Source organism: Pseudophryne corroboree, chromosome 5 (genome assembly GCF_028390025.1).
Source record: "Pseudophryne corroboree isolate aPseCor3 chromosome 5, aPseCor3.hap2, whole genome shotgun sequence".
NCBI lineage: Eukaryota > Metazoa > Chordata > Amphibia > Anura > Myobatrachidae > Pseudophryne > Pseudophryne corroboree.
In genome coordinates, this window is record NC_086448.1 from 755,636,071 (window position 1) to 755,663,041 (window position 26,971).

Here is a 26,971-nt window from a genome sequence, read left to right on the forward strand (position 1 = left end):
CCCAGCATCTCTGAGGAGAAAATGGCGCTGTATAGAGTTGTGAGGGCTAAGCCAAGCCCCCTTCTCGGCACGCTTCACTCCCGTTATTTTTGTAAATTTTTATACTGGTGGGGGTCAGTATACAGTGCCTATGCACTGTATATCACTTTACCAGGTCATATCTAAGAGGTATATTGCTGCCCAGGGCGTCCCCCCTGCGCCCTCCACCCATGTAGTGCTGCTTGCGTGTGGGAGCAATGGTGCGCAGCGCGACCGCTGCGCGGTACCTCTGAGACTCTGTAGTCTTCTGCCGTCACTGAAGTCTTCTGTTCTTCCTTTACTCACCCGGCTTCTTTCTTCTGGCTCTGCAAGGGGGGTGACGACGCGGCTCCGGGAACGAGCAGCTAGGCGATCCAAGTGATCAGACCCTCTGGAGCTAATGCTGTCCAGTAGCCAAAGAAGCAAAGCCTTGAAACTCACAGAAGTAGGTCTGCTTCTCTCCCCTCAGTCCCACGATGCAGGGAGCCTGTTGCCAGCAGGTCTCCCTGAAAATAACAAACCTAACAAAGTCTTTCAGAGAAACTCAGGAGAGCTCCCCTAGTGTGTGTCCAGTCTCTCTGGGCACAGAGTCTAACTGGAGTCTGGAGGAGGGGCATAGAGGGAGGAGCTAGTTCACACCCATTCAAAGTCTTACAGTGTGCCCATGTCTCAAGCGGATCCCATCTATACCCCATGGTCCTTTTGGAGTTCCCAGCATCCTCTAGGACGTATGAGGGGGAAAAAAACACATACACAGTGGTATTTCAAATAATTAAAGGTTGCCAACCCAGTCCTCGAGAACATTTCATGTTTTCCAGACCACCTAGCTGGTGCACAGGTGTAGTCATTACTGTCATATTTTCAAACAAGTGGTACATTCATGCTGTGAACGACCGATGTATTGCTGCCCCGTCACCCAGGGTGTATCAACGATATGTCTGAACGCGTTGGCCCTGCAGTACACACAATGACCAATATATCTAGATATATTGGTGCATCGTTGTGTGTACGGCCAGTCAGCCGACCACCCGTACACATGCTGCAGCAGCCGGTGGTAACTGACGGCTGAACTGGGTGGGCGCATGTAAATGTCCGCCCAGTTTGTGACGTCAGTCACAACGGATCGGGCAGTGTGTATGCACAACACACTGCCCGATTCGGCTGTAGATATATCTGCAGATCCATTGATCTGCAGATATATCTACAAGTGTGTAACCAACTTCATTCCTAACAGACACATTCTACAGATACACAGGTGGCCTGGAAAACATGAACTGTTAGTAGCTCTAGAGAACCATGGTTGGCTACCCCTTAAACCATGGTTTAAACCAGTCAACCCTGGTTTCACGGTACATTATATACAATTATGCTTCAGATCGGGTAAATCACATTTGCTGTAATCACAGCAAATGTGACCTGGTGGTTGATCGGTTTGCGGCCTCCATCCATCTATGGACTAGTCCCTAGAAAAGAAAAGATCTTAATGGATCACTACCATAATATCAGATTCTCTTGTCGCGTAACGAAGGTTTGGGTCCAGCCAATACATGACCGCTTTCACCTGCTCGAAGTTCAGGAAGAGCAGGAATACCAAGAACAGGAAGTAAAGGACACTGAGGCCTGGAAACAATGACAGACAAAATGCAATTAGTAGTATAACCTGCGGCAGATTTACAAGTAAAATGGAGGAATAAAATCATGAATAAAAAAAAGACATTATCGGAATGAAGGTCCGTACACATTAGATGACGTCGCTCTGTGACGTCGCCGGCGGCCGACAGTACACACTGAGCGATATGACCACTCATATCACTCAGTGACGTCACGCCTCCGCCAGCCGTGCATGCAGGTCCTGGACGACAGTCCAGATCCTGCATGCATGCCCTACCGACCGCAACGACCTTGCCGACCCGCGCATCGGTCGTCGCTGGCCGCATACACACTTGCCGATAAATGAGTGACGTCGCTCAGGGAGGGGGAAAACGAGCGAAGTCGCTCATTTTATCGCCAAGTGTGTATGGGCCTTAAGTCACAACAAAATAACTTATATACAGGTAATATGGTGCAATATATACCGTTATGGTAAGAACTTACCGTTGATAACGGGATTTCTCCTATGTCCACAGGATAACATTAGGATATGCCGGAGCAATAGCGGAAATGGCACCAAATGGTCATGAGCTTTCTGGCCTCCCAGGATGCATCGGAGCATCTCCATATAATCCCGCCCCCTGACTCAGTCAAATCAGTTATTTCCACAGCAATTTAGGCAGGAGCATCACGTAGAAACCTATTCAGGCGATAAGAACACACATGCACACCCTTCCATGCAAGAGGGAAGAGGTTTAGTGATTGTAAAGATCCTCAAATCAGGTGTGTCAGGGTGGGACCCCTGTGGATACCTGTGGACATAGGAGAAATCCCGTTATCAACGGTAAGTTCTTACCATAACGGTATATTTCTCCGGCTGTGTCCACAGGTTATCCACAGGATAACATTATGATTCCCAAAGCCAGTTTTAGTGGTGGGGACGCTCCTTATTAGACAGGAGAACCTTTCACCAGAATTCAGCGTCATGAGAGGCAAAAGTATCCATGGCATAATGTCTAATGAAAGTGTTAATGGAAGACCATGTGGCTGCCTTACAAATCTGTTCTGCTGAAGCACCATGTTGTACTGCCCATGAAGGACCTACCTTACGTGTAGAGTGAGCAGAGACATTAGCCGGAGTAGGGAGATCAGCACGAGAATAAGCTTCTGAAATTACCATTCGGAGCCATCTTGCCAGCGTCTGTTTACTAGCAGGCCATCCTCTTCTATGGAATCCGTAGAGGATGAAGAGAGAATCTGTTTTTCTGATGGCACTAGTACGATCTACGTAGATACTTAACGCCCGGTCCACGTCCATCGACGCTTCTCCCCCAGAAAGTCCCGATACCTGAAAAGCTGGGACTACAATCTCTTCATTAAGGTGAAACTTTGAAACCACCTTTGGAAGATAACCAGATCTAGTTCTGAGAACTGCCTTATCTGGAAAAAAAACTTAGGAAAGGAGACTACACGACAGTGCTCCTAAATCTGACACTCTTCTAGCTGACGCCATTGCCAGTAGAAAGAGCACTTTAGCCGTTAACCATTTAAGATCTGCTCTCTTAAGTGGTTCAAACGGAGGTCCCTGAAGGATTTTAAGAACCAGATTCAAATCCCAGAGAGCTGCAGGAGGAACAAATGGAGGATGAATATGTACAACTCCCTGAAAGAAAGTACGAACATCCCGTAAGTCAGCAATCTTTTTCTGAAACCATACAGTTAATGCTGATACTTGAACTCTCAAGGAAGCTACTTTCAGTCCCTTATCCAATCCTGCTTGAAGAAAATCCAAAATCCTGGTTACTTTAAAAGATCTTGGATTCAAACTTTTTCCACTACACCAATTAATATAGGCTTGCCATATTCGATGATATATACGAGCTGAAGAAGGTTTTCTTGCTCTAAGCATAGTTTGAATTACTTGTTTTGAAAATACTCTAGCTTCTAGGATAGAGGTTTCAACAGCCACGCCATCAAAGACAGACGATCCAGATGGCTGTGACAACAAGGACCCTGCATTAGCAGATCTGGACGTTGAGAGAGCAGTATTGGTGCTTCCATGGACATTCTTAGTAGATCTGTATACCAATGCCTTCTTGGCCAAGCTGGAGCTATTAGAATTATGGCTCCCTTTGCTTGCTTTATTTTCCTCACTACTCTGGGTAACAGAGATATTGGAGGGAACAGATATGCCAAATGAAATTTCCATTTTACTGACAGTGCGTCTACAAGGATCGCTCCGGGATCCTTTGTTCTTGATCCGTACAACGGAACTTTGTTGTTCAGACGAGACGCAATGAGATCTCTCTCTGGCAGACCCCATCTGTTCACTATAGTCTGAAACACTTCTGGGTGTAATGCCCATTCGGTTTCCTGAATGGTGTGTTGACTGAGAAAATCCGCTTCCCAGTTCAGTACACCTGGAACAAACACTGCTGACAATGCTGGAAGATGGAGCTCTGCCCACCTTAGTATGGGAGTTACTTCCTCCATTAATCTTTTGCTGTGAGTTCCTCCCTGATGATTGAGGTACGCTACTGCTGTTGCATTGTCTGAGCAAATCTGGACTGGTCTTCCTTACACTGTCCTTTGCCTGAACTAGAGCCATATAAATGGCCCTTATTTCCAACAGATTTATTGGTAGGCGACTTTCCCTTATGGTCCATTTTCCCTGGAACCAAAGGCTTTCGAGCACCGCTCCCCAGAACTGAAGACTGGCATCTGTTGTCAGGACTTGCCATTCCTTTATCCAAAAGGGTCTCCCCTTGTTTAAATGGTCCCTCTGTAGCCACCAAGCTGGGGACCTTTTTACATTTACCGGAAACTTTATCATCTGTTTTTTTATTGTCAGATGATTTCCGTTCCATTTGGTCAGAATAAGGTGCTGTAGTGGTCTGGAGTGGAATTGTGCATATTCCACCATGTCGAAGGTTGACACCATCAGACCCAACAGTCGCATTGCTGCATGGACTGACATTGTCTGAGTGTGCAACACCTCCTGAGTCATGACCTGCACCTTGGCTATCTTTTTCTCTGGTAAGAAAATTCTCTGTAGACCTGAATCCAATATGGCCCCCAAATGAACCATCCGCTGTAACAGATTCAGAGACGACTTTTCCCAGTTTATGAGCCACCCGTGCCTTTGCAGACAAACTACTGTCTGTTGAAGATGGCTCAAAAGTAATTCCTTTGAATGTGCTAGGATTAAAAGGTCGTCTAGGTATGGGAATATTCTTATCCCCTGCATGCGGAGATAAGCTGCCATAACCACCATAATTTTGGTAAAACACCCTGGGTGCTGTTGCTAGCCCGAAGGGCAAGGCTTGGAATTGAAAATGTTGCTGGAGGATGGCAAACCTGAGGTAACATTGATGAGACTGTGTTATGGGCACATGTAGGCAAGCATCCTGTATATCCAGAGATACCATGTAATCTCCCGGTTCCATAGCCAACACTATGGAGCGTAACGTCTCCATGTGGAACCTTGGAATCCAAATGTATCTGTTTAACATTTTGAGATTGAGAATTGGTCGGAATGACCCATTTGGTTACTGAATCAAAAATAGATTGGAGTAAAAACCCTGACTTCGTTGTGATGGGGGTACCGGGACAATCACACCAGACTGAAGCAATTTCTGAACTGCTTCTTGCAGGGCGTTGGCCTTCGACTCTATACGAGACGGTCTGGTGCAAAAAAACCTTTGAGGAGACTACCTCCTGAATGGGAACCCATAACCGAGAGATACCACCTTCAGCACCCAAGCATCTGTCGTCGACTGTTGCCATATGTGTGCAAAATGAAGGAGTCGGCCCCCAACCCTGGAATCCTTCAGGCGGAGGCCCGTCTCCTCAGGCTGATGGCTTCTGTTCAGGTTTGGAAGCTGGCTTTCTACTAGCCCATTGCTTCCTACCCCTGGCTGATCTATTGAACTGGGGTTGCTTAGGCTCCTCTTTAGTTTTTGCTTTGCCATCGAAATGGCCGAAATTTTGAACCCCTAGTCTTAGGGTTATAACTAGCCGGAAATCTGACTTTTTTGGATTCAGCTTCCGATTCTAGAATATCTGACAATTGTTTCCCAAACAATATATTACCCATGAAAGGCAATGCTTCCAGAGCTTTCTTGGATTCTGCATCTGCTTTCTAAGTGCGTAGCCAAACTGCTCTACGAACAGCTACTGTCAAGGCTGATGCTTTAGAAGCAATCGTACCCATATCGATTGCTGCTTCTTCCAAATATTGGGCAGCTTGTCTTAAACGGCCTAGATGATACTACTGCTCCCTATTAGGAGGGGAGAGGCCATTCTCTAGTTCCTCTATCCATTCTCCCATTGCCTTTGCCATCCAGGCTGAAGCCATAGCAGACCTTACTACTGCTCCTGAGAGAGAAAATATATTTTTCAAGAAGCTATCTACCCTTATGTCTGTGACATCATTTAGAGAGGTAGATGACAATGGCAAAGCAGATTTATGCACAAGTCGCAGTACATCTGCATCTACTTTAGGAGGAACTTCTCTTTTTGAACAATCCGCAGCTAGAAATGGATAATAAGAATCCCATTTTTTCGGGATCTTATATTTTTTACTGGGCGTCGCCCAGGGTTCTTCCATCATTTCCGTCAGATCCTCTGACGCTGGGAATTCAGTTTTAACTGTTTTTGTTCGTTTAAACACAGGTGCTTTAGATTTTGACATTGTTTTGGATGATTCCTCCAAAGAGAGAATAGCCTTCATTGCATCAATAAGTTCAGCTACATCCTCTGAGCTGAAACTCTGCGACTGATCATCATACGGAGTATTCGAATATACTGTATGATCATCTGTTGTATCATCTTGTGTAGTCTGCAACATAGATGTATCTACTTAAAGGGGGGTACTCACGGGAGAGATGTGTGCTGAGCGATCTTAACACAGACCGCTCAGCACACATCTCTCACCCCGCTCAGCACAGCGCGATGTGCTGAGCGAGGGGGAAAGCCGACGGGGGGCCGCTCACTTCACACAACGGTGAAGTGAGTGACCCGCTAGATTGAGCCTGCATGCAGGCTCAATCTAGCACCGGCGATAGCGATGTGCGGGGCCGCGCATCGCTATCGCTGGGGGGCATACACACGGCAGATCCGTGCTTAAAATCTAAGCAATCTAGCAAGATTGCTTAGATTTTAAGCACGGATCTCTCCGTGTGTACCCCCCTTTAGTCTTACCTGTACCTTGGTTAATAGCCTGGTTACTTGTAGAAGCTACTGGAACCAAACCATAGGGAGGGAGCTGCATGTATGGGTTAATAGTGTAACCTATTCCCTGGGGTGGCACGCAGGAGTTAATCTGTCCGCTATTGAAGACAAAGTCTGCGCGAACATACTCCATGGTGGCTCTGCTGGTTGTTGAACCAATTCCTGTTTTTTACTTTGCTGAAAAGCAAAACGGTTTGCACATAACTCCTCATAAGTGACCAACTGGCGTATTCCAATTAACCCTGTTTTACAAGATAAACATGTTAAGGATGTAGGAGTGCCTGAAATTCTCCTCGTCACTTGCCGCTCACAGACATGATAATAATCTGTTTTAATAACTACACAATTTGTGACTGAGCACCTGAATTGAGGTTCGGAACAGAACTGACAACATATAAAAGTCAGCACACATACTAGCAGTCAGTCACATGTTAAAATATTAGACATTGTCATATGAGAATACAATCAACCATAAAAATTACTTACAAGTAAATGGGACAATTGTATCTCTGTTTTTAACCAGTTTTTTCAGACATATCATGCAGAAAACAACAGTAATATACAGGCCTCATATGCAATATGTACCAAAAATTAACAATTCATACTAACAAGTAGAAAGAATTTTTAGTACTGTATAACCCATTTCTCCATAGAGTGGGATACAGGGAGACTCACCACACTTCCATATCCATCCATACGCTCGCAAGACGCTGAGTGGATTCAGACGCTACTAGTGTACACTGCCGCTCTTGATGACTGATGAGACACAGGCGCTCTTTAATGGACACAGACGCTCATTGAACGATAAGTGTATGCAGACGCTCCTGTCTGCAACCGGGTCTAGGCGGAAAGTCTAGTGTACACCATTGCAGCGTCTAAGCTGCGACCAAGTACCCTCGTGGTAGCGTCTGAGCCGGAAGTGATATCATCAGTTCATGGACGGGAGACACACGGAAACTGGTCATGAACTTGGGGGAGGGGCGGCCAGGAGAGCGTCTAACTCCCCCCGTTGACTTAAACTTTAAGGATCGCGGCCTCACCTAGTCCTGGCGCCTATGATCCCTAAAGCATAGCGCTGTTGCACTTAAGAGTGGCGGCGCATCAACCACTGTTTGTAGTCTCCTCTAATACAGTGAAGCTGTGTCCGGACCTCCTAGTAAGAGGAAACCGATTGACTTACCTTCTCCCCATGTTCTGGCCACAGCCTGGTTACGTCTGCTTAACCTGCTAGAATTATCCGACACGGACACCTGTCGAGACAGCACTATACCGCGAGGGTAAGCGTTGTTGCGACCCGGTGGAGAGTTGTTGAAGCAACTCTTTCTAGTATGCGTTTAAGACGCTGTTAAGAAAAGTCACTCAAAGAAAAAAAACAAACAAACATAGTAAGACTATAAAAATAAAAAAATAAAAGCTTCAGGCTGCTATTTAATCGCAGCCCTGTGACCATGGTCCGGCTCCTGCCGCACCAAACCAAAAACTGATTTGACTGATTCAGGGGGCGGGATTATATGGAGAAGCCCCGATGCATCCTGGGAGGACAGAAAGCTCGTGACCCAGTGACCGCGCTGAGGCCAAAAAAAAGTGGGTCCCAGGGACCCCTCACTTTTAAAAGTTGGGGTCCTACCGGTCCTTTTCTGGGTCCCATCGGAATGAAGGTTTTTATTAATCTTAATCTTGTTGCAAGGTGGTGGGATGGGGGTGACAGTGCTGCTGGGCTGTGTAGCATGCAGGACACCCTGCATCAGAGCTGTAACTAGACATTTTGGTGCCCCTTGGCAGAAAGTGAATCGGTTCTCCATCTCCTAGAACCTCAAGTATAGGCAGTGCGCGCCGAAGGCGCGCGCAAAAAATTAGGGGCATGGCTTAATGGAGAAGGGGCGTGGCCACATAATAGTACCAATTCACATTATACCACACAGTAGTGCCGCTTATACACATTGCACCAGGTAGAACCTCCTATACACACTGCACCAGGTAGAGCACGTTACACACACTGCACCAGGTAGAGCACGTTATACACACTGAGCCAGGTAGAGCACGTTATACACACTGAGCCAGGTAGAGCACGTTATACACACCGCGCCAGGTAGAGCACGTTATACACACCGCGCCAGCAGAGCACGTTATACACACTGCGCCAGGTAGAGCACATTATACACACTGCGCCAGGTAGAGCACATTATACACACCGCGCCAGGTAGAGCACATTATACACACTGCGCCAAGTAGAGCACGTTATACACACCGCGCCAGGTAGAGCACGTTATACACACCGCGCCAGGTAGAGCACGTTATACACACCGCGCCAGGTAGAGCACGTTATACACACACCGCGCCAGGTAGAGCACGTTATACACACCGCGCCAGGTAGAGCACGTTATACACACCGCGCCAGGTAGAGCACGTTATACACACCGCGCCAGGTAGAGCACGTTATACACACACCGCGCCAGGTAGAGCACGTTATACACACCGCGCCAGGTAGAGCACGTTATACACACTGCGCCAGGTAGAGCACGTTATACACATTGCGCCAGGTAGAGGGGCAGAGATATAGGGGTGTGAGGAGGTAACACTGGGCTGAGTTAGGGAGGGGAATCAGTGTGTCTGGACTGACAGGGTGGTTCTAGATGGGAGGGCAGTGAGAAAACACAGTGGGCTGGTTGGGGAGGGAAGGTGGAAACACTGGGCTGGCAGACACTGTTAAGGCAGCATTAGCCTGCTGCTGTTCAGTTTCTGCCTGGCCCCGCACACTGGCTCAGCTAAATTACCTCTGCCCTGCCAGCTCTGAGCAGGGATTTGTTCACAGGTGGCGGGTCCGACTTCATCACTCTGCTGGGTGATCTCATTTTGCGGCGGCTCTGGCATCTCCCGTATCATCTGTAATCTAGCGGGCCCTCCCCTCTCCCCTCCCGTGGACTAGTGCAGCCGGGGAGAGGGTGAGAAGTGTGGATCAAGCCCGGGAGCGCCGCGCTGCAGCTTCCTGTCAGTCCTCTCAGCGTGTTCCTGTCTGACTCCCGGCACCGCATCTTCCCGCCCAGCAGCAGCAGCCGCCGCTGACTTCTGACCAATAAGGTCAGAGAAAAGTCAGCTAGTAACCAATTAGGCGCCAGAGAGCAATTTCAACGGAGCGCGTCCCCGGGGACCCGCCCATTCTTACAGAGTGAGTCCCCAGTCCTCATTTTGGGGTAAAAAACGCGCTATAGCGCGTTTTTGCGATCACTGTGACCATTTGGTGCCATTTCCGCTGTCGCTCTGGCATATCCCAATGTTATCCTGTAATATACATTTTAAACACTTAGGGGTATATTCAATTAAAGTCAGATCCATTCCGACATGCATTTGTTGGAATGGATCCGACAAGCCCTTTTCAAATGAGCGGCCAAATCAGACTGTCGGATTTGTCCGCTCATTGGTGTCCCGTCCTGCTGCTGCCGGGGTGTAGCTGTCAGCGGCGGCAGGGGGTAGCCATCACCGGGGACCTGTCAGGCAGCCGGGGGGTGCGGGGGACCCGTCAGGGGCGGCCAGGGAGAGCTATCTGCGGCGGGCGGGGGTACCTGTCAAGCGGCCGGGGGGACCCGTCAGCGGCTCTGAGGGAGACATCTGCGGCAGCTGGAGGACTCGTCAGGCGGCCGGGAGGAGACATCTGTGGCGGCTGGAGGACTCGTCAGGTGGCCGGGGGGACCAGTCAGCGGCGCCGGGGGAGACATCTGCGCAGCTGGAGGACTTGTCAGGCGGCCAGGGGGACCCGTCAGAGGTAGTGCCCTGCAGCCCGCCGCACCGCTACCCGGTCTCATGTCCTCAATACGACTTTTTTTAATGTCGGATTGAGATGGTCGACAGAAGCACGTGGATCGGCAGCTATTCCGCCGATCCACGTGCTTTTCGACAAGTCAAATTCCTCGACTTGTACATAAACAAGTGAGCAAAATAAGAAAATAGTGACTTACAGTACAAGACAATGTAGGACAAGTATAGTTTATAAACATTTCTGCATCAGGGGACATAACGCTCAAATAAGCAGCAGAGCGGCAGCTACCAAGGGTTAGGTGTCGTTGTAGGGAGTGTGGAGTATATGATAAAAGTAACAGAAGGAGATACACATAAGGGAACAGGGACCTGCTCGTAAGAGCTTACAATCTAAAGGGGAGGAGCAGACAGACAGGGTGACACAGATTGAGAGGACGGAGCAAGGTGCAGTGGGTTAGGATGAGAGCCGAATGGCACTGATGAAGAAGTGGGTCTTGAGAGCACGTCTGAAGTTTTGAAGAGAGGTGGAGAATTCCAGAGGTAGGGAGCAGGTGAGAGTGGGAGGAAGTAACCAGTTGGCAGGAGAAGAAGCATGCATTTGTAGAGCAAAGTTGGCAGGTGGGAGTGTGAATGGGAAAGGATTGGGTGAGTGAGAAGTGTAAATTGGGGTTGGAAGGTGAAGGGGAGCTGGTGTAGGGTTTCTGGGAAAGGGGCTGCAGACATAGTATGTTTGTATTGGAAGAGGAGTTGGGCGGCAGCACCGAGGACAGATTGGAAAGGCGAGAGATGGGAAGACTGGAATGCCAGATAGGATGAGGTTACGGTAGAACACCGGACCAACAAAATTATTTTACACAGACAAGTGTAAAAACAGCAGATTTACTAAGCAGTGGTTTTCAAAGCTAACCGAAACAGATGGGCAACCTGCCAAAATAAATTTAATAGACCTGCCTGTGTCAGGAGAGTTGGTGTGTCCTGCACAACGTATTATACTCTTTAGAGGTAATACTTACTGCATATCATCTAATACAGGTGTAAAATACATTTGGACTGTAACTCAAAAAAAGCTCCTAATTCAAAAGACCCATCTCTTTTACACCTGCTCTATGATCTATGCAGTTTTGGCTTGATTAAATTATTTAGAAATGGTAAAGATTAAAGAAAAGAAAATGTGTGCCCCCCCTACCAAAATCCATAACTAGCACAGGGCCTCTAAGCCTAGGTTGGTATTGGAAAATACGGAGATAAACATTGCTGGGGTTCCCCTATTTTCCAACAACTAGCAGTAGTCTGAATAGCTATCGCTACAGCAGGGCCCCCCTGTCAGAACGGCAACCAGCCCAAAACATATAAAAATGAAATACATTTAAAACTCAGGCTTATGGTGCAATGAAGCAACTGCCACTTTCTCTGAAAACTTCAATAATGCAGATTATGTGGTGCTGATGGCATGATAAAAACTGAAAGTAGCACAGACATCCTGAGCCAGTCATCAGAGGATTATGGTCAGACACCGTTTTGTGAGGTTACCTAGGAACTAGGGACAGACAATGACAGCCTGGCAAGCCTCAACAAGTGTGTTCCTCCTAGAACATCTGCCAAAAACACTGTCATGCTCTGGACAATGGATTCTGGTGTCATTTCTGGACACAATGAATGGTTTAGAAATGCAGACAAGTGGAGTTTGAGGCCACGGAAAGATCATGGATTAAAACAAGCGAGTTTTCCCTTACCAAAAACCATCCTCCATAGTGCAGGGTGCGGCCTTGTAAAGGGGCCTACAAAAAAAAAAAAAAAAGTAATTAGAAACTCATTCAAATACTCAGATGCTGGAGAGGTTTGCAGGCCCTTACACCTAAAATACTTTATATAACCGCTCTTCCACCCTGCAACTTTTTCTTGCTTATACTGTATAAACCACAAATGTCCAATGAAGGAGGCTATAGAAACATTTTGAAGACCAATGATAGGCTGATCTTACCCTTTAGCCCCTGTCATAATAGGTGTATCTTTTTGCACCAATTATATGTTTCAATGACCCTTTAAAGTAACGAAGTATATTAAACACTTCAAAATATTTTCTCTGGAGCTGGGTCTCTAAACACCACTCCTCAAATAGCTGCAACAGGTCATGATTGGAGTATTTTGCCTTTGAAGCAATAAGTTGAATAATAACTGTCCCAGTGCAAAGAAAAAGTTGCCTATAAATTATTAAAGTAATCCTTGATTCATAACATGTCAGGAGGTACACGAGGACCAGATTATGCCTCAACTTCTGTGGATTTGTGGATTCAGATACATCAATGCTGCCTTTGATCTATAAGAAATCATAACTGACATGGAATGCTATATCATTTCACATTTTTGTTATATCTAATATCCCATTTGAAGTATATGAAAATGGACATTCTGGGATTTAGCTGTCCTTTAAAACAATAACCGATATATTTTTTTAAAAACAGGAATATTAGTCAATAATTTAGGGAAAAAATATGGCGGCCTTGGGTTTAATTCTGTCAGGATTTGCTCTTCAAATCAAAAAGCTGCATAAAGCATTCACTTTGAATACTCTGTTCTGTAACTTATCTACTGAGCGGACAGAACAGTGCTGAACCCAATTTTACCAGTCATTTTAAATTGCAGGTCACAATACAGAAGCCATCGTTCTGGCATTAAGAGAAGAGGTAATCAACAAGTAATTAAGTAATTAAACCCTGCACATAAAAAACAGCATATAAATGCATTTTTTACATGACCATTAAAAAATTACCATGTTGTTTCACCATAACAACAAAAAAAAAAATTCACATAAAAACAAACTTTTTTTTTACCATTGGGGAACGCTAAGACACTGATGATTAGAAAGAAGAAGATGACGGACAGGATACCCTTCCATATATTGTCTTCTTGGCTTGTGTTCTCCCTAAAATACGTAAAATGAACAACATGAAAAACAGAAGTGTAAAATAGGCATTTGTCTTGGTACTCCCACCATTATAAATTGCTTCTCGTGACATCTTTCAAGCAAAATGGCATTCTGAATAGTGTACATTACAAGAAAAATATACGTTTGAAATCTTCAAATGTGAGCATATTTGGTTCTTGGCATTCTCGGAACAAATGCTTATTTATAAATTTGACAGCACAGTTGGCATAGTGGTTAGCATTGTAACCTCACAGCAGTGAGGTTTTGGGTTCAATTCCCACTAAGACCCTTTCCGTGTTGAGTTTGCAATGCATGTTAAGGATTCCTCACACAAATTGAAAAACACATTGGTAAGTTAACTGGATCCTGACAAAAAAAAATGTAATAAAAAATAACCCTAGTGTATGTAAGGTGTTGTCCAAGTGACAGGGAATATAGGGGGAGATTTATCAAATCTTGGAGAGTGATAAAGTGGAGAGAGACAAAGTACCAGCCAATCAGCTCCTGTCATGTTACAGGCTGTGTTTGAAAAATGAGTTAGGAGAAAACTGGTTGGTACTTTATCGCTCTCCACGTTTTGCTAAATCTCCTCCATAGATTGTAAGCTTCAGTAGGGCAGTGACTGATGTGAATGATCAAATATTCTCTGTAAAGCGATGCGGAACGTCTGTGAATTATATAAGGAACGGTTAATAAATATAAACATTACATTTAGCTGTGTTTTAGTTCCAGTTTGCAGTGATCAGATGCATCCTTGTCATGGATGAAGGAAAGTGTACAGGACACAGGTCACCCTGACAGCATATCATGAGTACACGACCAGCTGCATCTCCCCCACATCCATGTGACAGAATGTACACGCCGACAGATATGCAAGAGGACAATACCTCCTAAATATAGTATCTTGGTAGGTATTACAGATATCTATGGGCTGATCTGTGTTCTATACACCCCTTTCCTAAATGGGTGAAGAGTGACTGGGAATGAACAGGGGTCCAGATACTACGGGGTATATTCATTTGCAGTCGAAAACTGCCGTCTGTTGAAAAGACGGCAGTTTTTGACTTTTTAAGGTCGAAACGTGATTCCACCTATTCAATGCTTTTCAACAAGTCGAGGCATTCGACTTGTCAAAAAGCACGTGGATCGGCAGAATAGCTGCCGATCCACGTGTTTATGTCGAAAGCGGGGCCAAATCCGACAGGTTTTGGCCCCCTTTTCGACCATCTCAGTCCGACATCAAAATGATGTCGGAATGAGATGCGAACCAGAGGAGGCGAGGGAGGAGGAGCCACAGGGAGATGGGGAGACAGCCAGCGGGCACACAGGAGAGATCAACGTTACAGTAGCTCTGCAGCTGGATGTCACTCAGCCGCCCGACCTCACGGCAGCTTCCTCCACGCTGCTGGAGCCGGGTGGAAGCTGCCGTGAGGTCGGGCGGCTGAGTGACATCCTGCTGCAGCGCTACGGTAGCGCTGATCGTAGTGCTGATCTTCCTGTATGCCCGCCGACTATCCCCCCCGCGGCTCGACCCCCCTCTCCTCCTCTGCGCCCCATCTTAATTTGACTTGAAAAAGTCGAATTAAGATGGGGATTGAATAGGGGTTGTCGGATCCATTCCGACAAATACATGTCGGAATGGATCCGACTTTAATTGAATATATCCCTAAGGGGTAAATTACTAAAGGTTCTACAAATGAAAAGTGGGAATGTTGCCCATAGCAACCAATCAGATTCGTTCTATCATTTCTCTATTGCATCCCAGAAAATGACAGACAGAATCTGATTGGTTGCTATGGACAACCTCACCCCTTTTCATTTTTAGAACCTTTAGTAAATTTACCCCGAACGGAGTAATATAAAGAGTCTGCAACACAACTAGTTTAAGAGTCTTTCAATATGAATTGCTTGCGGCGTCCCACTTGAAGGACATGTGGCTTCTATAATGTTCCTGTGTACGTGCTGTGAGACCTTATTCTTGTTATATTGCAGCCTGTGGTGGCAGCCGCAGGTGAGATGGTAGTTACACTCCTTGAGTTTGTTCCAGAGGTATCATTATGGTCTCCTGGACCTCAAGGGAGTTGAATCAATCTGTGTCGCTGCCGATCAGGACGGATCCCCACCTCATGGGAGGGTCTCCTAGTGGTTGTGAGAGATCCTAGCCAGGGACACTCCTAGTTGCTGGATAAAGTGTGGGGTTAATGTGAAGATCCAACCCGCATAGGAAAACAGCCAGCCTTCTTCAGGGACCTGCGAAGTGCATGTGCAGCGGTCTAAGAAAGCTAGGTGTGGGAATGAAGGATGGTGAATGGTCCAGCTGCAGTAGTACATGGGGGAGGGTGGGGCTCAAAACAGCTAAGTAACAGGATTGGGAAGCTGATAGGGAAAGTGTGTATAATGGTAGAAGTGTTGATGAATGAGAAGGTGTCAAGTGCAAGTCCAGGTGGCTGTGTGATGACAGCGGGAGGCAGAATACTGTGGTGTGTGGTTCGTAGCCTGTGGGATCTGTGCTGTTCCTGTTGTTGGATATTGCATTATGTAGATGAGACTGTGTTGGAAATAATGGCGGAGAGTGGTGGCTAAAAAGTGGCTTAATTAAAATGTAGTCACTAGTGATCCTGACCAAATGATGTAATTGCCCTGGTATGGACTATAGTAGAGGGGAGGGGGGTGGATGGCAATATGATAGGGTTTCTAAAAGAGGGGCAGTCGGCCGAGGTTGGTGGACAAGGATTGGGAGTGGATGTCAGGACTCTATGTTGAGCACGTGTTATTATTGTGTACCAATGTGGCCGTGTACAGTATAAAGTGGTATCTGTAGCAGGCATGTGGAAGTGACCGCATCCTGATCCATACACTATTCCGAACAATTAACGGATGATCAAAATACAGACAACTATTGGCCGACGGTCAAAATCCTGACATGGTAAAAAGACCGACAGGTCAGAAAGTCGCCATGAGTCTTTCATGTTTTTTTCATGGAAACCGACTTGTTCATACTTTACCATCTCAGTGGACCTGGAGGGGGAATATAATAGCGCAGCAAGCCATGCAAGGAGACGCGGTACACTTATACGGCGTTCATGTCGACATACACAACAAAAACAATGGAAAACTCATGTCGACTTTTTGACCTGTCGACATTTTACATGTCTGTATTTTGACCTTATCAGTATTTTAAGTGTTCGTATTTTGACCCTCGGTCAATTGTTGTCAATATTTTGACTGTCGGGATTTTGATTGTAGGTATTTCATGCTAAACCCTATAGATCATGGGTGCTGTCCACTGTGTGACTATTGGAAAGGATGAGGGGCGGGGATAAAGGCTATGCAGGATTCTCATATATAACTGGCGTTGTAGTAACATCAAGAGCAGAAGTGTCAGTGGCTGTTCACACCTGAACGAAGCAACAATTGAAATGCTCCATCGAGCGCCATCTAGTGGTGGCCGATGCAAAGACCAACTGAATCCCCCCCTACTAAACAAGAAATTACTCAGTGTGTATGGGTGCGCACCGATCTGATCATCACGCCACTGGATCAGAACAGCAGCACCTGTCAGGTATTGTGTACCTGGCTTTAGTCTATTTTGTCACTTCAATGATACTTCGCTAACGATGATGGATTATTAACTCATTGTTAATATTTAGACCGTCAGGTGCAATTGCCTTCAGTAGATATATCTTTTAGTTCCTCTTTGTTTATCCTTCTTAGTAATACTGCTTTTATACTAAAATGACGGGTCACACCCAGGAGCCGTACAAGGGTGCGACCTGTCAAGAGACCCCTTTCAGACAGTGGCTCCACCCGGCATATTGCCAAGTTGGTGATGTCACTTTGCATGGAGATTCCACTTGATGATGACGACGACAATAAATAAAAAAATTTAAAAAAGGAACATGGCTTACATTTTTCTTAAAGTAGAACTATTTACAAAGTTACAAGACAGATTGGCTAAAGGAGAAGAGAAGCTCTGTCTACTAAGAAACAGTTTTAATTAAATTACTGTTGTTTACGGGTAGGTACATCCCTGTGTCCAGTCACCTATATGTTATGCTCTAAACAATATTAATTGTGGCTGCACAATAGAACAAAGGTCTTGAACATGAACTTATAACTCTTCTCATAATTAAACGACTTCTGTTAAATGGTACGCTTAGCAAAACGTCACAAAGGCAAAATCTGCTTATCAGTCAGTTACATACTTGGGAAGATTATAGCGAGCCAGCCAGGAGACTGAATCCAACAAATTAATCCTCCCTAACAGACTGGGAAAATAGATTCAGGCTATTTAACTCCATGGGGCCAAATGTAATAGGCTGCGGGATTCTGAGAGTGTGGGGATTTTGGAGAGTTCACAGTCAAATTGACCATGACAATGTTTAATAAGGATAGACTACTTAAAGCCAAGCCTGGCTTTACCTTACTAAACATTGCTGCGGTAAATGTGGCCGAAATCTCTGCACTTTCAGAATCCTGCAGTCTATTACATTTGACCCCATAACTTTTGTAATGAAAATTATTACATATAATTCAAAGACGGACTGCTATTATAACTACTTTCCACAGCGATGTACAAATATTTATTCACATCAGTCCCTACCCAATGGGAGCTGTGGGTGGATTCAAAGATTGACAGTATATAGATAGTCAATAGATCTGCACCAGATGGTCGGCAGGGTAAAGAGATCGACACAGAAAAGGTTGACAGGTTTTTTTTGTTTTGTTATTTTAACCCTAATCCTAACCTTTCCCCTAGTGCCTAATCCTGACCCTCCCCCAAGTACCTAACCCTAAAAACCAGGAAAAATCATGAGTCGACATTTTCATGTTGATCTTTTGACCGTGTCGTCCTAAGCCCATATCAGCCTATTTCCTGTCTATCTTCCATCCGGGTACCTTGCCATCTAATATTTCACTACCACACTAGGAACAATTTTTCAGTTAGGAGGTTAAAACCCACTCAGTCACAGGGAGATCTATAAAAACTCCATAAAAAGAACACTAATATTGAAACAGTATGTTGATCAAATGTTAAAACCCATCTTGAAACTCTGCATACATTAAGCTTTCCATTAGCATCTGACATTGTATGTAACCTTGATAGCCATTCTTCTTGTGATCGAATATCATTCAGCACATATAGTATTCCCTGTATCCACCTTTACACTCCCGAGTGTCAAGGATGGCCGTATATACAACATTAATCACATGCTATCATATAAATTGCTGTATATGTATTCATCTTGGAAAGTTTACTTGTGGGACCCTGGCAATGGAATCAAGTGAACATATATATTTTTTTAATTTTAATGAGCGTTTCAGATAACACAGCAGGGAGCCAGATACAATTAATGTAGCGCGGTCATTCCTCACAAAACACTTGGCTATAATGCAACAAAAATAAATTGTTTAGATGTGTAAAGCTGGGTACACACTGTGTGCTGCACATAAAACCAAGCGTTGTCGCAAGCGTCCTGTATTATGCTAATGGAGGACGGAACATGTTTGTTCCGACCTTCATTAGAATCGCCCCAGTGTGTACACACAATCTAAGGCTGAGGGGGATTCGTTCCGACGTCGGGATTGTGTACCCACCTTTAGGGGGAAAAGGAACTGGGGAATTTGCATGCTGAAGCCACTAGCTGATAATCTAGAATTTAGCAGCCAGCCCTTTGAAATCAGGGAGCCAACCTACTATTGCAAAGAACCAGTGAAGGTGTGTGCACACAGACACAGACAGAAACGATGCCCAGTCTTTGGGCACTAGTAGTTTTTTTTTAGGAGCACTGGCCATCTGGCTCCTGGGATTTGTCCAGCTGTTTTTTTTTTTACGATAATACAAAAGAAAACAGTTCCGCCTGTTCCATGTAACAAAATTATTTTCGTGACTAAGCTTCAAAGCGGACAGACCCAAATGAATTTCTTGGAAGCAGTCTATAACCAAATTAGATATTACACCACATGCAGTAGCTACAAATAAGATGCACATGCAAAAACAACAACAAAAAAAAAAATGCAACCTAGAAAATTGATTCAGCCTGGAAATGCACAGACAGTTCTCCCGATACCATTGCAGTTATTACTGATTGGAAAAGGCACTAAATAACAGCAAAGGCCTCCACATGTTATTCAATCCTAAGGAGTAACAGTATCCAGTGTGACAGAAGATGGACATCTGGTCACCTATGGGAGGGGGAGGACTATTAGCATGCAGAGGACCAAGCGTCACTACTATTGAAACACCATGCAAGACTAGATTTCCCCTAGGGAGAAACACTGATGGAGAATTCCATAATATGCACACCCCAAGGGGACAGAGAACGCCCTGCCTGCCATCTGATATCCAGGCAATGTGTCAGATTTACTGCATGTTATAAATAATCTATATTACATAGGATATGTGTATGTATCACCGTGTACTATGCATCTATTGTCTTGTGCACAGGATGAAAGCAATAGAAATGCAATGCGACTGCTCAGTACCTCTGTTTAAAGGGACTATGCATGGGACTGTGTTGGCCCATAAATGAGACTACGAATGGGAGTGTGTAGGACTGTGTGCTGGACCATGAATGGGAGTATATGACTATGAATGGCGCTGCAAATGGGCCATACTATGAGGCTATGTATAGGACTATGAATGGGACTGTGGGACTATGCGGGAGATTTAGCACAGCTTAGAGAGAGATAAAGTAACACCCATTCAGTTCCTAGCTGTCATCTTTCAAACACAGCCTGTAACAGGGCAGTCAGGAGCAGGTTGGCTGGTACTCTATCTCTCTCCGAGCTTTGACGCACCCCATAGGGCTACATGTGGTGCTACGTACACGACTATGCATAGGACTGTGTGCAGCCCCCTTACCTGGTGAAGGCGAAGTACATGAGGCTGATGATGGTGAAGGTGAGCAGGGTGATGGTGTGGGGCCTGTAGAAGAAGTCTATGGTGATGTCCTCCACCTGCTGCTCGTTGATCATCCTGAAATGAAGTTTATAGTTGACATCATCCTTGCTGAGAGTCCTGGAGCGCATGCATGCCGCCATGCCCTGTGCTGCCCCCTCTGATGCCCGATCTGCTGCTGCTGCCCCCGCCCGGCGGCCCAGGAAGCGGCCACTGCTCCCCCCACCCCGGAGCGTACCACCTGCCCGACACCAGGGGGGACATGTATCTCACATACACACATCCCGGCCCAGCCCCGTATGTGACAAGCACAGCTCTATGTGACACTAATAATCCTGTTATACTAACATCGCTCTCCGGGGTATATACACATCTATACTGCGCCTGTGACCAGGCGTCTCCCCCTCTGCGACTGCACAGTGAGCCCGGCCGTAGAGGAAGTGATCTGCTGCTGCCGCTGCACCCACGTGGGTTGCATACATACATAGCTGCTGCAGATGGCCTGTGCCCCTGAGTGAGTGCGTGATACTGTGTCTACTGCACCTGTCCTTATATACTGTGTGTGATATATACTGCATGTGCTTCTGTATACCCTGTCCTTATATAATGTATATGCTCCTGTATACCCTGTGTGTGATACTGTATATACTGCACCTGTCCTTATATACTGTGATATATATATATATATATATATATATATAGCATGTGCTTCTATATAGTGTGTGTTACTGTATACACTGCACCTGTCTATATACTGTCTGATACACACTACATGTTCTCCTATATGCCCTGTGTGTTATGTACACTACATATGCCCCTATATTCCTTGTGTGTGATATATATTATACACACACACACCTTCCCCTATATGCAGTGCATGTGTTTTTTTTATATATACACACACACACACGTTCAAAAAGTTCCTCTGCAGGGACTGCGTGCTAAGTATGATGTATGACTACATAATATTTATTACACACTTTATTTACGTGAAATAAGATAATTTACATACTTATCTACATTATGTGTTGATAGTGGTGTCCCTGGTTTTCGAGCCATAGCTTATCGCCGCTCTTCTACACTTATTGTGGAACAGCTTTTGTAGAGTTCCTGGGTAACGGAAGCAGTGTACCTGGAGACTGCGATTTCAGTTCCTGAAGTGCTTTGGGGCGGACCTTATAGACAGTTCCTTGTACTGTGATTACCTACTGGCTTTGTCCCTGTCTGGCTTCCCAGGCTGCAAAGGAGATCTGCAGTCAGAAACAGCATGTACTGAGGAGTGACTTTTGGACTGTGTGTGTGTTACTGCACATGCCCCCTATATACTCTGTGTGTTATCTATACTACATCTGTCCCTATATACTCTGTGTTTATGAGAAACTACACTTGCTCTTTTATTCTTTGTGTGTGATATATACACTACACCTGCCCCTATACTCTGTGTGTGATATATGCTACATTGGCACCTACACTATATGGGCAAAAGTGTTCGGACACTTGACCATTACAACAACAGAGACTGTAATGACATTGTATTCAAATACATATACTTTAATATGGAGTTGGTCACCCCATTTGTAGCTACAACAGCTTCCACTCATCTTGGAAGGCTTTCCACAACATTTTGGAGTGTTTCAGTGGGAATATGTGCCCATTTATTCTGTAGAGCATTTATGAGGTCAGGTAGTGATGTTGGACGTGTAGGATTGGCTCACAATCTTTGTTCCAGTTTATCCCAAGGTGCTCTATGGGGTTGAAGTCAGGGCTCTGTGTGAGCCAGTCAAGTTCTTCCACACCAAATTATGGGGCAGATGTATCAACCTGAAGAAGGCATAAGGAAGTGATAAACCAGTGATATGTGCAAGGTGATAAACATACCAGCCAATCAGCTCCCATATGTAAATTAACAGTTAAGAGCTGATTGGCTGGTGCATTATCACCTTGCACTTAACACTGGTTTATCACTTCCTTATGCCGTCTCCAGGTTAATACATCTGCCCCCATGTCTTTATAGTCCTTGCTTTGTGCACTGACATGTTGGACTAGAAAAGGGCTTTCCCCAAACTGTTGCCACAAAGTTGGAAGCATAGCATTGTCCAAGATGTGTTGGTGTGCTGTAGCATTAAGATTGGCCTTCACTGGAAATAAGGGGCCTAGCCCAAACCATGAAAAACAGGCCCATGCCATTATCCCTCCTGCACCAAACTTCACAGTTGGCACAATGTAGTCAGACAGGTAACGTTTTCCTGACATCCGCCAAACCCAGACTCGCCCATCTGACTGCCAAACAGAGAGGCGTGCTTCGTCACTCCACAGAACACATTTCCACAGTCCAGTGTCGGTGTGCTGTACACTATTCCATCCGACGCTTGGCATTGGACTTGGTGAAGTGAGGCTGCATGCAGCTACTCGGCCATGGAAACCCATTCCATTAAGCTCCCGCTGCACAGTGTTTGTGCTTACATTAATGCCAGTGGAAGTTCGGAACTCTTCAGCTATGGAATCAGCAGAGCGTTGGTGACTTTTTTACGCACCATGCACCTTAGCAGACGTTGACCCCGCTCTGTGATTTTGCATGGTCGTACGCTTCATAGCTGAGTTGCTGCTGTTCCTAAATACGTCCACCTTCTCATAATATCACTTACAGTTGGCTGTGGAATATCCAGCAGGGATGAAATTTCACGATCCGTCTTATTGCAAAGGTGGCATCCTATCACAGTACCACGTTTGAAGTCACTCAGATGTTCAGACTGACCCATTTTGTGTCACAAGTGTTGGCAAATGCGGTTTGCATGGCTAGCTGCCTGATTTTATACACCTGTGGCAACAGGTCTGATTGAAACACCTGAACTCAATGATTAACAAGTGTGGCCAAATACTTTTGTCCATATACTGTATATACCATGTATGTATAAGATATGCTACACCTGCCCTTATATACCCTGTGTGTGTGATATTTACAAGACCTGCACCTATAATACCCTGTGTGTTTTATATGCTACACCTGCCCCTTTCTAGGTTGTGTGTGAATGATATATGTATACTACACTTTCTCTTACGTCCTAGAGGATGCTGGGGACTCCGTAAGGACCATGGGGTATAGACGGGCTCCGCAGGAGACATGGGCACTATAAAGAACTTTCAGTATGGGTGTGCACTGGCTCCTCCCTCTATGCCCCTCCTCCAGACCTCAGTTAGATTTTGTGCCCAGAGGAGATAGGGTGCATTACAGGGGAGCTCTCCTGATTTTCTCTGAAAAAGAATTTTGTTAGGTTTTTTATTTTCAGGGAGCACTGCTGGCAACAGGCTCCCTGCATCGTGGGACTGAGGAAAGAGAAGCAGACCTACTTAAATGATAGGCTCTGCTTCTTAGGCTACTGGACACCATTAGCTCCAGAGGGAGTCGGAACGCAGGTCTCACCCCGCCGTTCGTCCCAGAGCCGCGCTGCCGTCCTCCTTGCAGAGCCGGAAGATAGAAGCCGGGTGAGTATAAGAAGAAAAGAAGACTTCAAGGCGGCAGAAGACTTCAGATCTTCACTGAGGTACCGCTGCGCGCCATTGCTCCCACACAATACACACACACTGAAGGCACGGATGGGTGCAGGACGCAGGGGGGGGGCGCCCTGGGCAGCAATATAAATTTCTGGACTGGCAACAGGGTACATTAGGCTGCGGAGGCAGTAAGTGAAAAAAATCCCCCGCCATTTTTTATATATTGGAGCGGGACCGAAGCCCGCCGCTGGAGATGGCGGAGCTTGATCCCTCAGCACTAATAGCGACATTTTCTCCACAGAAGCTGCAGAGAAGTTGGCTCCCCGGACTCTCCCCTGCTGAACACGGTGACAGAGGGCTGAAAAGAGGGGGGGGGCGGCATTTGTAAGGCGCAGTGAGTGTATACACATTTATTATACATATAAAATGCGCTATATCTGGGTTTTTATTCCAGTGACAGTTGGCGCTGGGTGTGTGCTGGCATACTCTCTCTCTATCTCTCCAAAGGGCCTTGTTGGGGAATTGTCCCCTTATAGATATATCCCTGTGTGTGTGGGGGTGTCGGTACGTGCGTGTCGGCATGTCTGAAACGGAAGACTCGTCCAAGGAGGAGGTGGAGCAGATGAGTGGTGTGTCTCCGTCGGCAACGCCGACTCATGATTGGATGGACATGTGGCATATGTTAAATGCAAGTGTGACCTCATTACATAAGAGAATGGACAAAGCAGAGTCCAGGGAAAAAGCAGGGAGTCAATCCACGGATTGGACTGGGTCACAGGGCCCTTCTGGGTCTCAGAAACGTCCCCTATCCCAAATAGCAGATACTGGTACCGACACGGATTCTGACTCCAGTGTCGACTACGATGATGCAAAATTACACCCAAGGGTGGCAAAAAGTATTCAGCATATGATTATTGCAATAAAAGATATTTTGCATATCACTGATGACCCCTCTGTCCCTGACATGAGGGTGCGCATGTATAAGGAAAAGAAACCTGAGGTAACCTTTCCCCCATTTCATGAGCTTAACGAGTTATTTGAAAAGGCTTGGGAAACTCCAGATAAAAAAACTGCAGATTCCCAAAAGGTTTCTTATGGCGTAACCTTTCCCTGCACAGGACAGGGTACGTTGGGAATCCTCTCCCAGGGTGGACAAGGCTTTAACGCGCCTGTCCAAGAAAGTGGCGCTACCGTCTCTGGACACGGCAGCCCTCAAGGATCCTGCTGATCGCAGACAGGAAACTACTTTAAAGTTATTTATGCACATACTGGTGCTTTGCTCAGACCGGCAATAGCATCGGCATGGGTGTGTAGTGCAGTTGCAGGATGGACAGATACCTTGCCAGCTGACCGTGATACCATTTTATTGACCTTGGCCCACATTAAAGACGCATTCTTATATATGAGGGACGCTCAAAGAGACGTTGGGCTGCTGGGTTCCAGAGCAAATGCCATGGCTATTTCTGCGAGACGAGCTCTATGGACCCGCCAATGGACGGGTGATGCAGACTCAAAGAAGCATATGGAGGTTTTACCTTACAAGGATGAAGTGTTGTTTGGGGATGGGCTCGTGGACCTGGTTTCCACAGCTACCGCGGGTAAATCTACCTTTTTACCTTTTGTTCCCCAACAGCAAAAGAAAACTCCACAGTACCAGATGCAGTCCTTTCGGTCGCATAAGCCCAGAAGAGGTCGGGGCTCCTCCTTCCTTGGTAGAGGAAAGAGAACGCCTGCTTTGGCTAGTTCCCAGGAGCAGAAGTCCTCCCCGGCTTCTACAAAATCCACCGCATGACGCTGGGGCTCCACTGAGGGAGTCCGCACCAGTGGGGGCACGTCTTCATCTTTTCAGCCAGATCTGGGTTCTTTCAGATGTGGATCCTTGGGCGATGGAAATTGTTTCCCAAGGCTACAAGCTGGAATTCGAAGAGGTGCCCCCTCGCCGATTTTTCAAGTCGGCCTTGCCAGCTTCACCCCCGGAGAGGGAAGTAGTGTTAGCTGCAATTCAAAAGCTGTGTCAACAGCAAGTGATTGTCAAGGTTCCCCTGATCCAACAGGAAAAGGGTACTATTCAACCCTGTTCGTGGTCCCGAAGCCGGATGGTTCGGTCAGACCCATTTTAAATCTAAAATCCCTAAACCTGTACTTGAATAAGTTCAAATTCAAGATGGAATCTCTCCGAGCTGTAATACACAGCCTGGAAGGGAGGTATTTTATGGTATCCCCCTCATCAGGAGTACCTGAGATTCGCTATACAGGACTGTCATTACCAGTTTCAGACGTTGCCGTTTGGGCTTTCCACGGCCCCGAGGATTTTCACCAAGGTGATGGCGGAGATGATGGTGCTCCTGCTCAGGCAGGGAGTCACAATTATCCCATACTTGGACGATCTCCTGATTAGGGTGAGATCGAGAGATCAATTGCTGAAGAGCGTGTCGCTCTCCCTGAGAGTGCTGCAACAGCACGGTTGGATTCTCAATCTGCAAAAGTCACAATTGGTTCCAACGACTCAGCTAGCATTCCTAGGCATGATTCTGGACACGGAACAAAAGAGGGGTTTTCTCCCATTGGAAAAGGCCCAGGACCTCCAGAACATGGTCAGAGACCTGCTAAAACCAAAAAGAGTGTCTGTTCAACAATGCACTCGAGTTCTGGGGAAAATGGTGGCAGCCTACGAGGCCATCCCCTTCGGCAGGTTCCATGCGAGAACATTTCAGTGGGACCTTCTGGACAAGTGGTCCGGGTACCATCTACAAATACATCAGAAAATAACCCTGTCCCCCAGGGCCAGGGTGTCTCTCCTGTGGTGGCTGCAGAGTGCTCACCTTCTAGAGGGTCGCAGGTTCGGCATTCAAGACTGGGTTCTGGTGACCACGGACGCGAGCCTCCGAGGATGGGGAGCAGTCACACAAGGAAGAAATTTTCAGGGACTATGGTCAAGCCAGGAGGCTTGTCTACACATCAACATACTGGAATTGAGGGCCATATACAACGGCCTACGACAAGCGGAGAATCTTCTTCGCGACCTACCGGTTCTGATTCAATCAGACAACGTCACAGCC

General features: G+C 46.2%; 2 protein-coding genes across 8 annotated transcripts in view; one reads left to right on the top strand and one right to left on the bottom strand.

The window, feature by feature from the left end:
• The window catches only part of PTDSS1 (phosphatidylserine synthase 1), a 162,894-nt gene that overhangs the window by 85,960 nt on the left and 49,963 nt on the right, over nt 1-26,971 (bottom strand). For 2 of the 6 annotated variants that reach the window (XM_063924163.1, XM_063924162.1), the window contains exons 1-5: nt 20,769-20,902; nt 20,385-20,498; nt 13,425-13,516; nt 12,327-12,371; nt 1,514-1,638 (exon numbers count right to left, since the gene is read on the bottom strand). In XM_063924163.1, the coding sequence (XP_063780233.1) occupies nt 1,514-1,638; nt 12,327-12,371; nt 13,425-13,516; nt 20,385-20,498; nt 20,769-20,902 (510 nt within the window). Of the gene's footprint in view, nt 1-1,513; nt 1,639-12,326; nt 12,372-13,424; nt 13,517-20,384; nt 20,639-20,768; nt 20,903-21,432; nt 21,537-26,971 lie in introns of those variants that run through there. The other 4 variants (XM_063924165.1, XM_063924166.1, XM_063924164.1 and 1 more) reach the window with 4 other exon arrangements.
• The window catches only part of MTERF3 (mitochondrial transcription termination factor 3), a 111,143-nt gene continuing 105,013 nt past the window's right edge, over nt 20,842-26,971 (top strand). The window contains exon 1 of one of the 2 annotated variants that reach the window (XM_063924168.1): nt 20,842-20,934. The gene's annotated coding sequence lies outside the window, so the exon portion shown is untranslated. Of the gene's footprint in view, nt 20,939-26,971 lie in introns of both variants that reach the window. The other variant, XM_063924170.1, reaches the window with a different exon arrangement.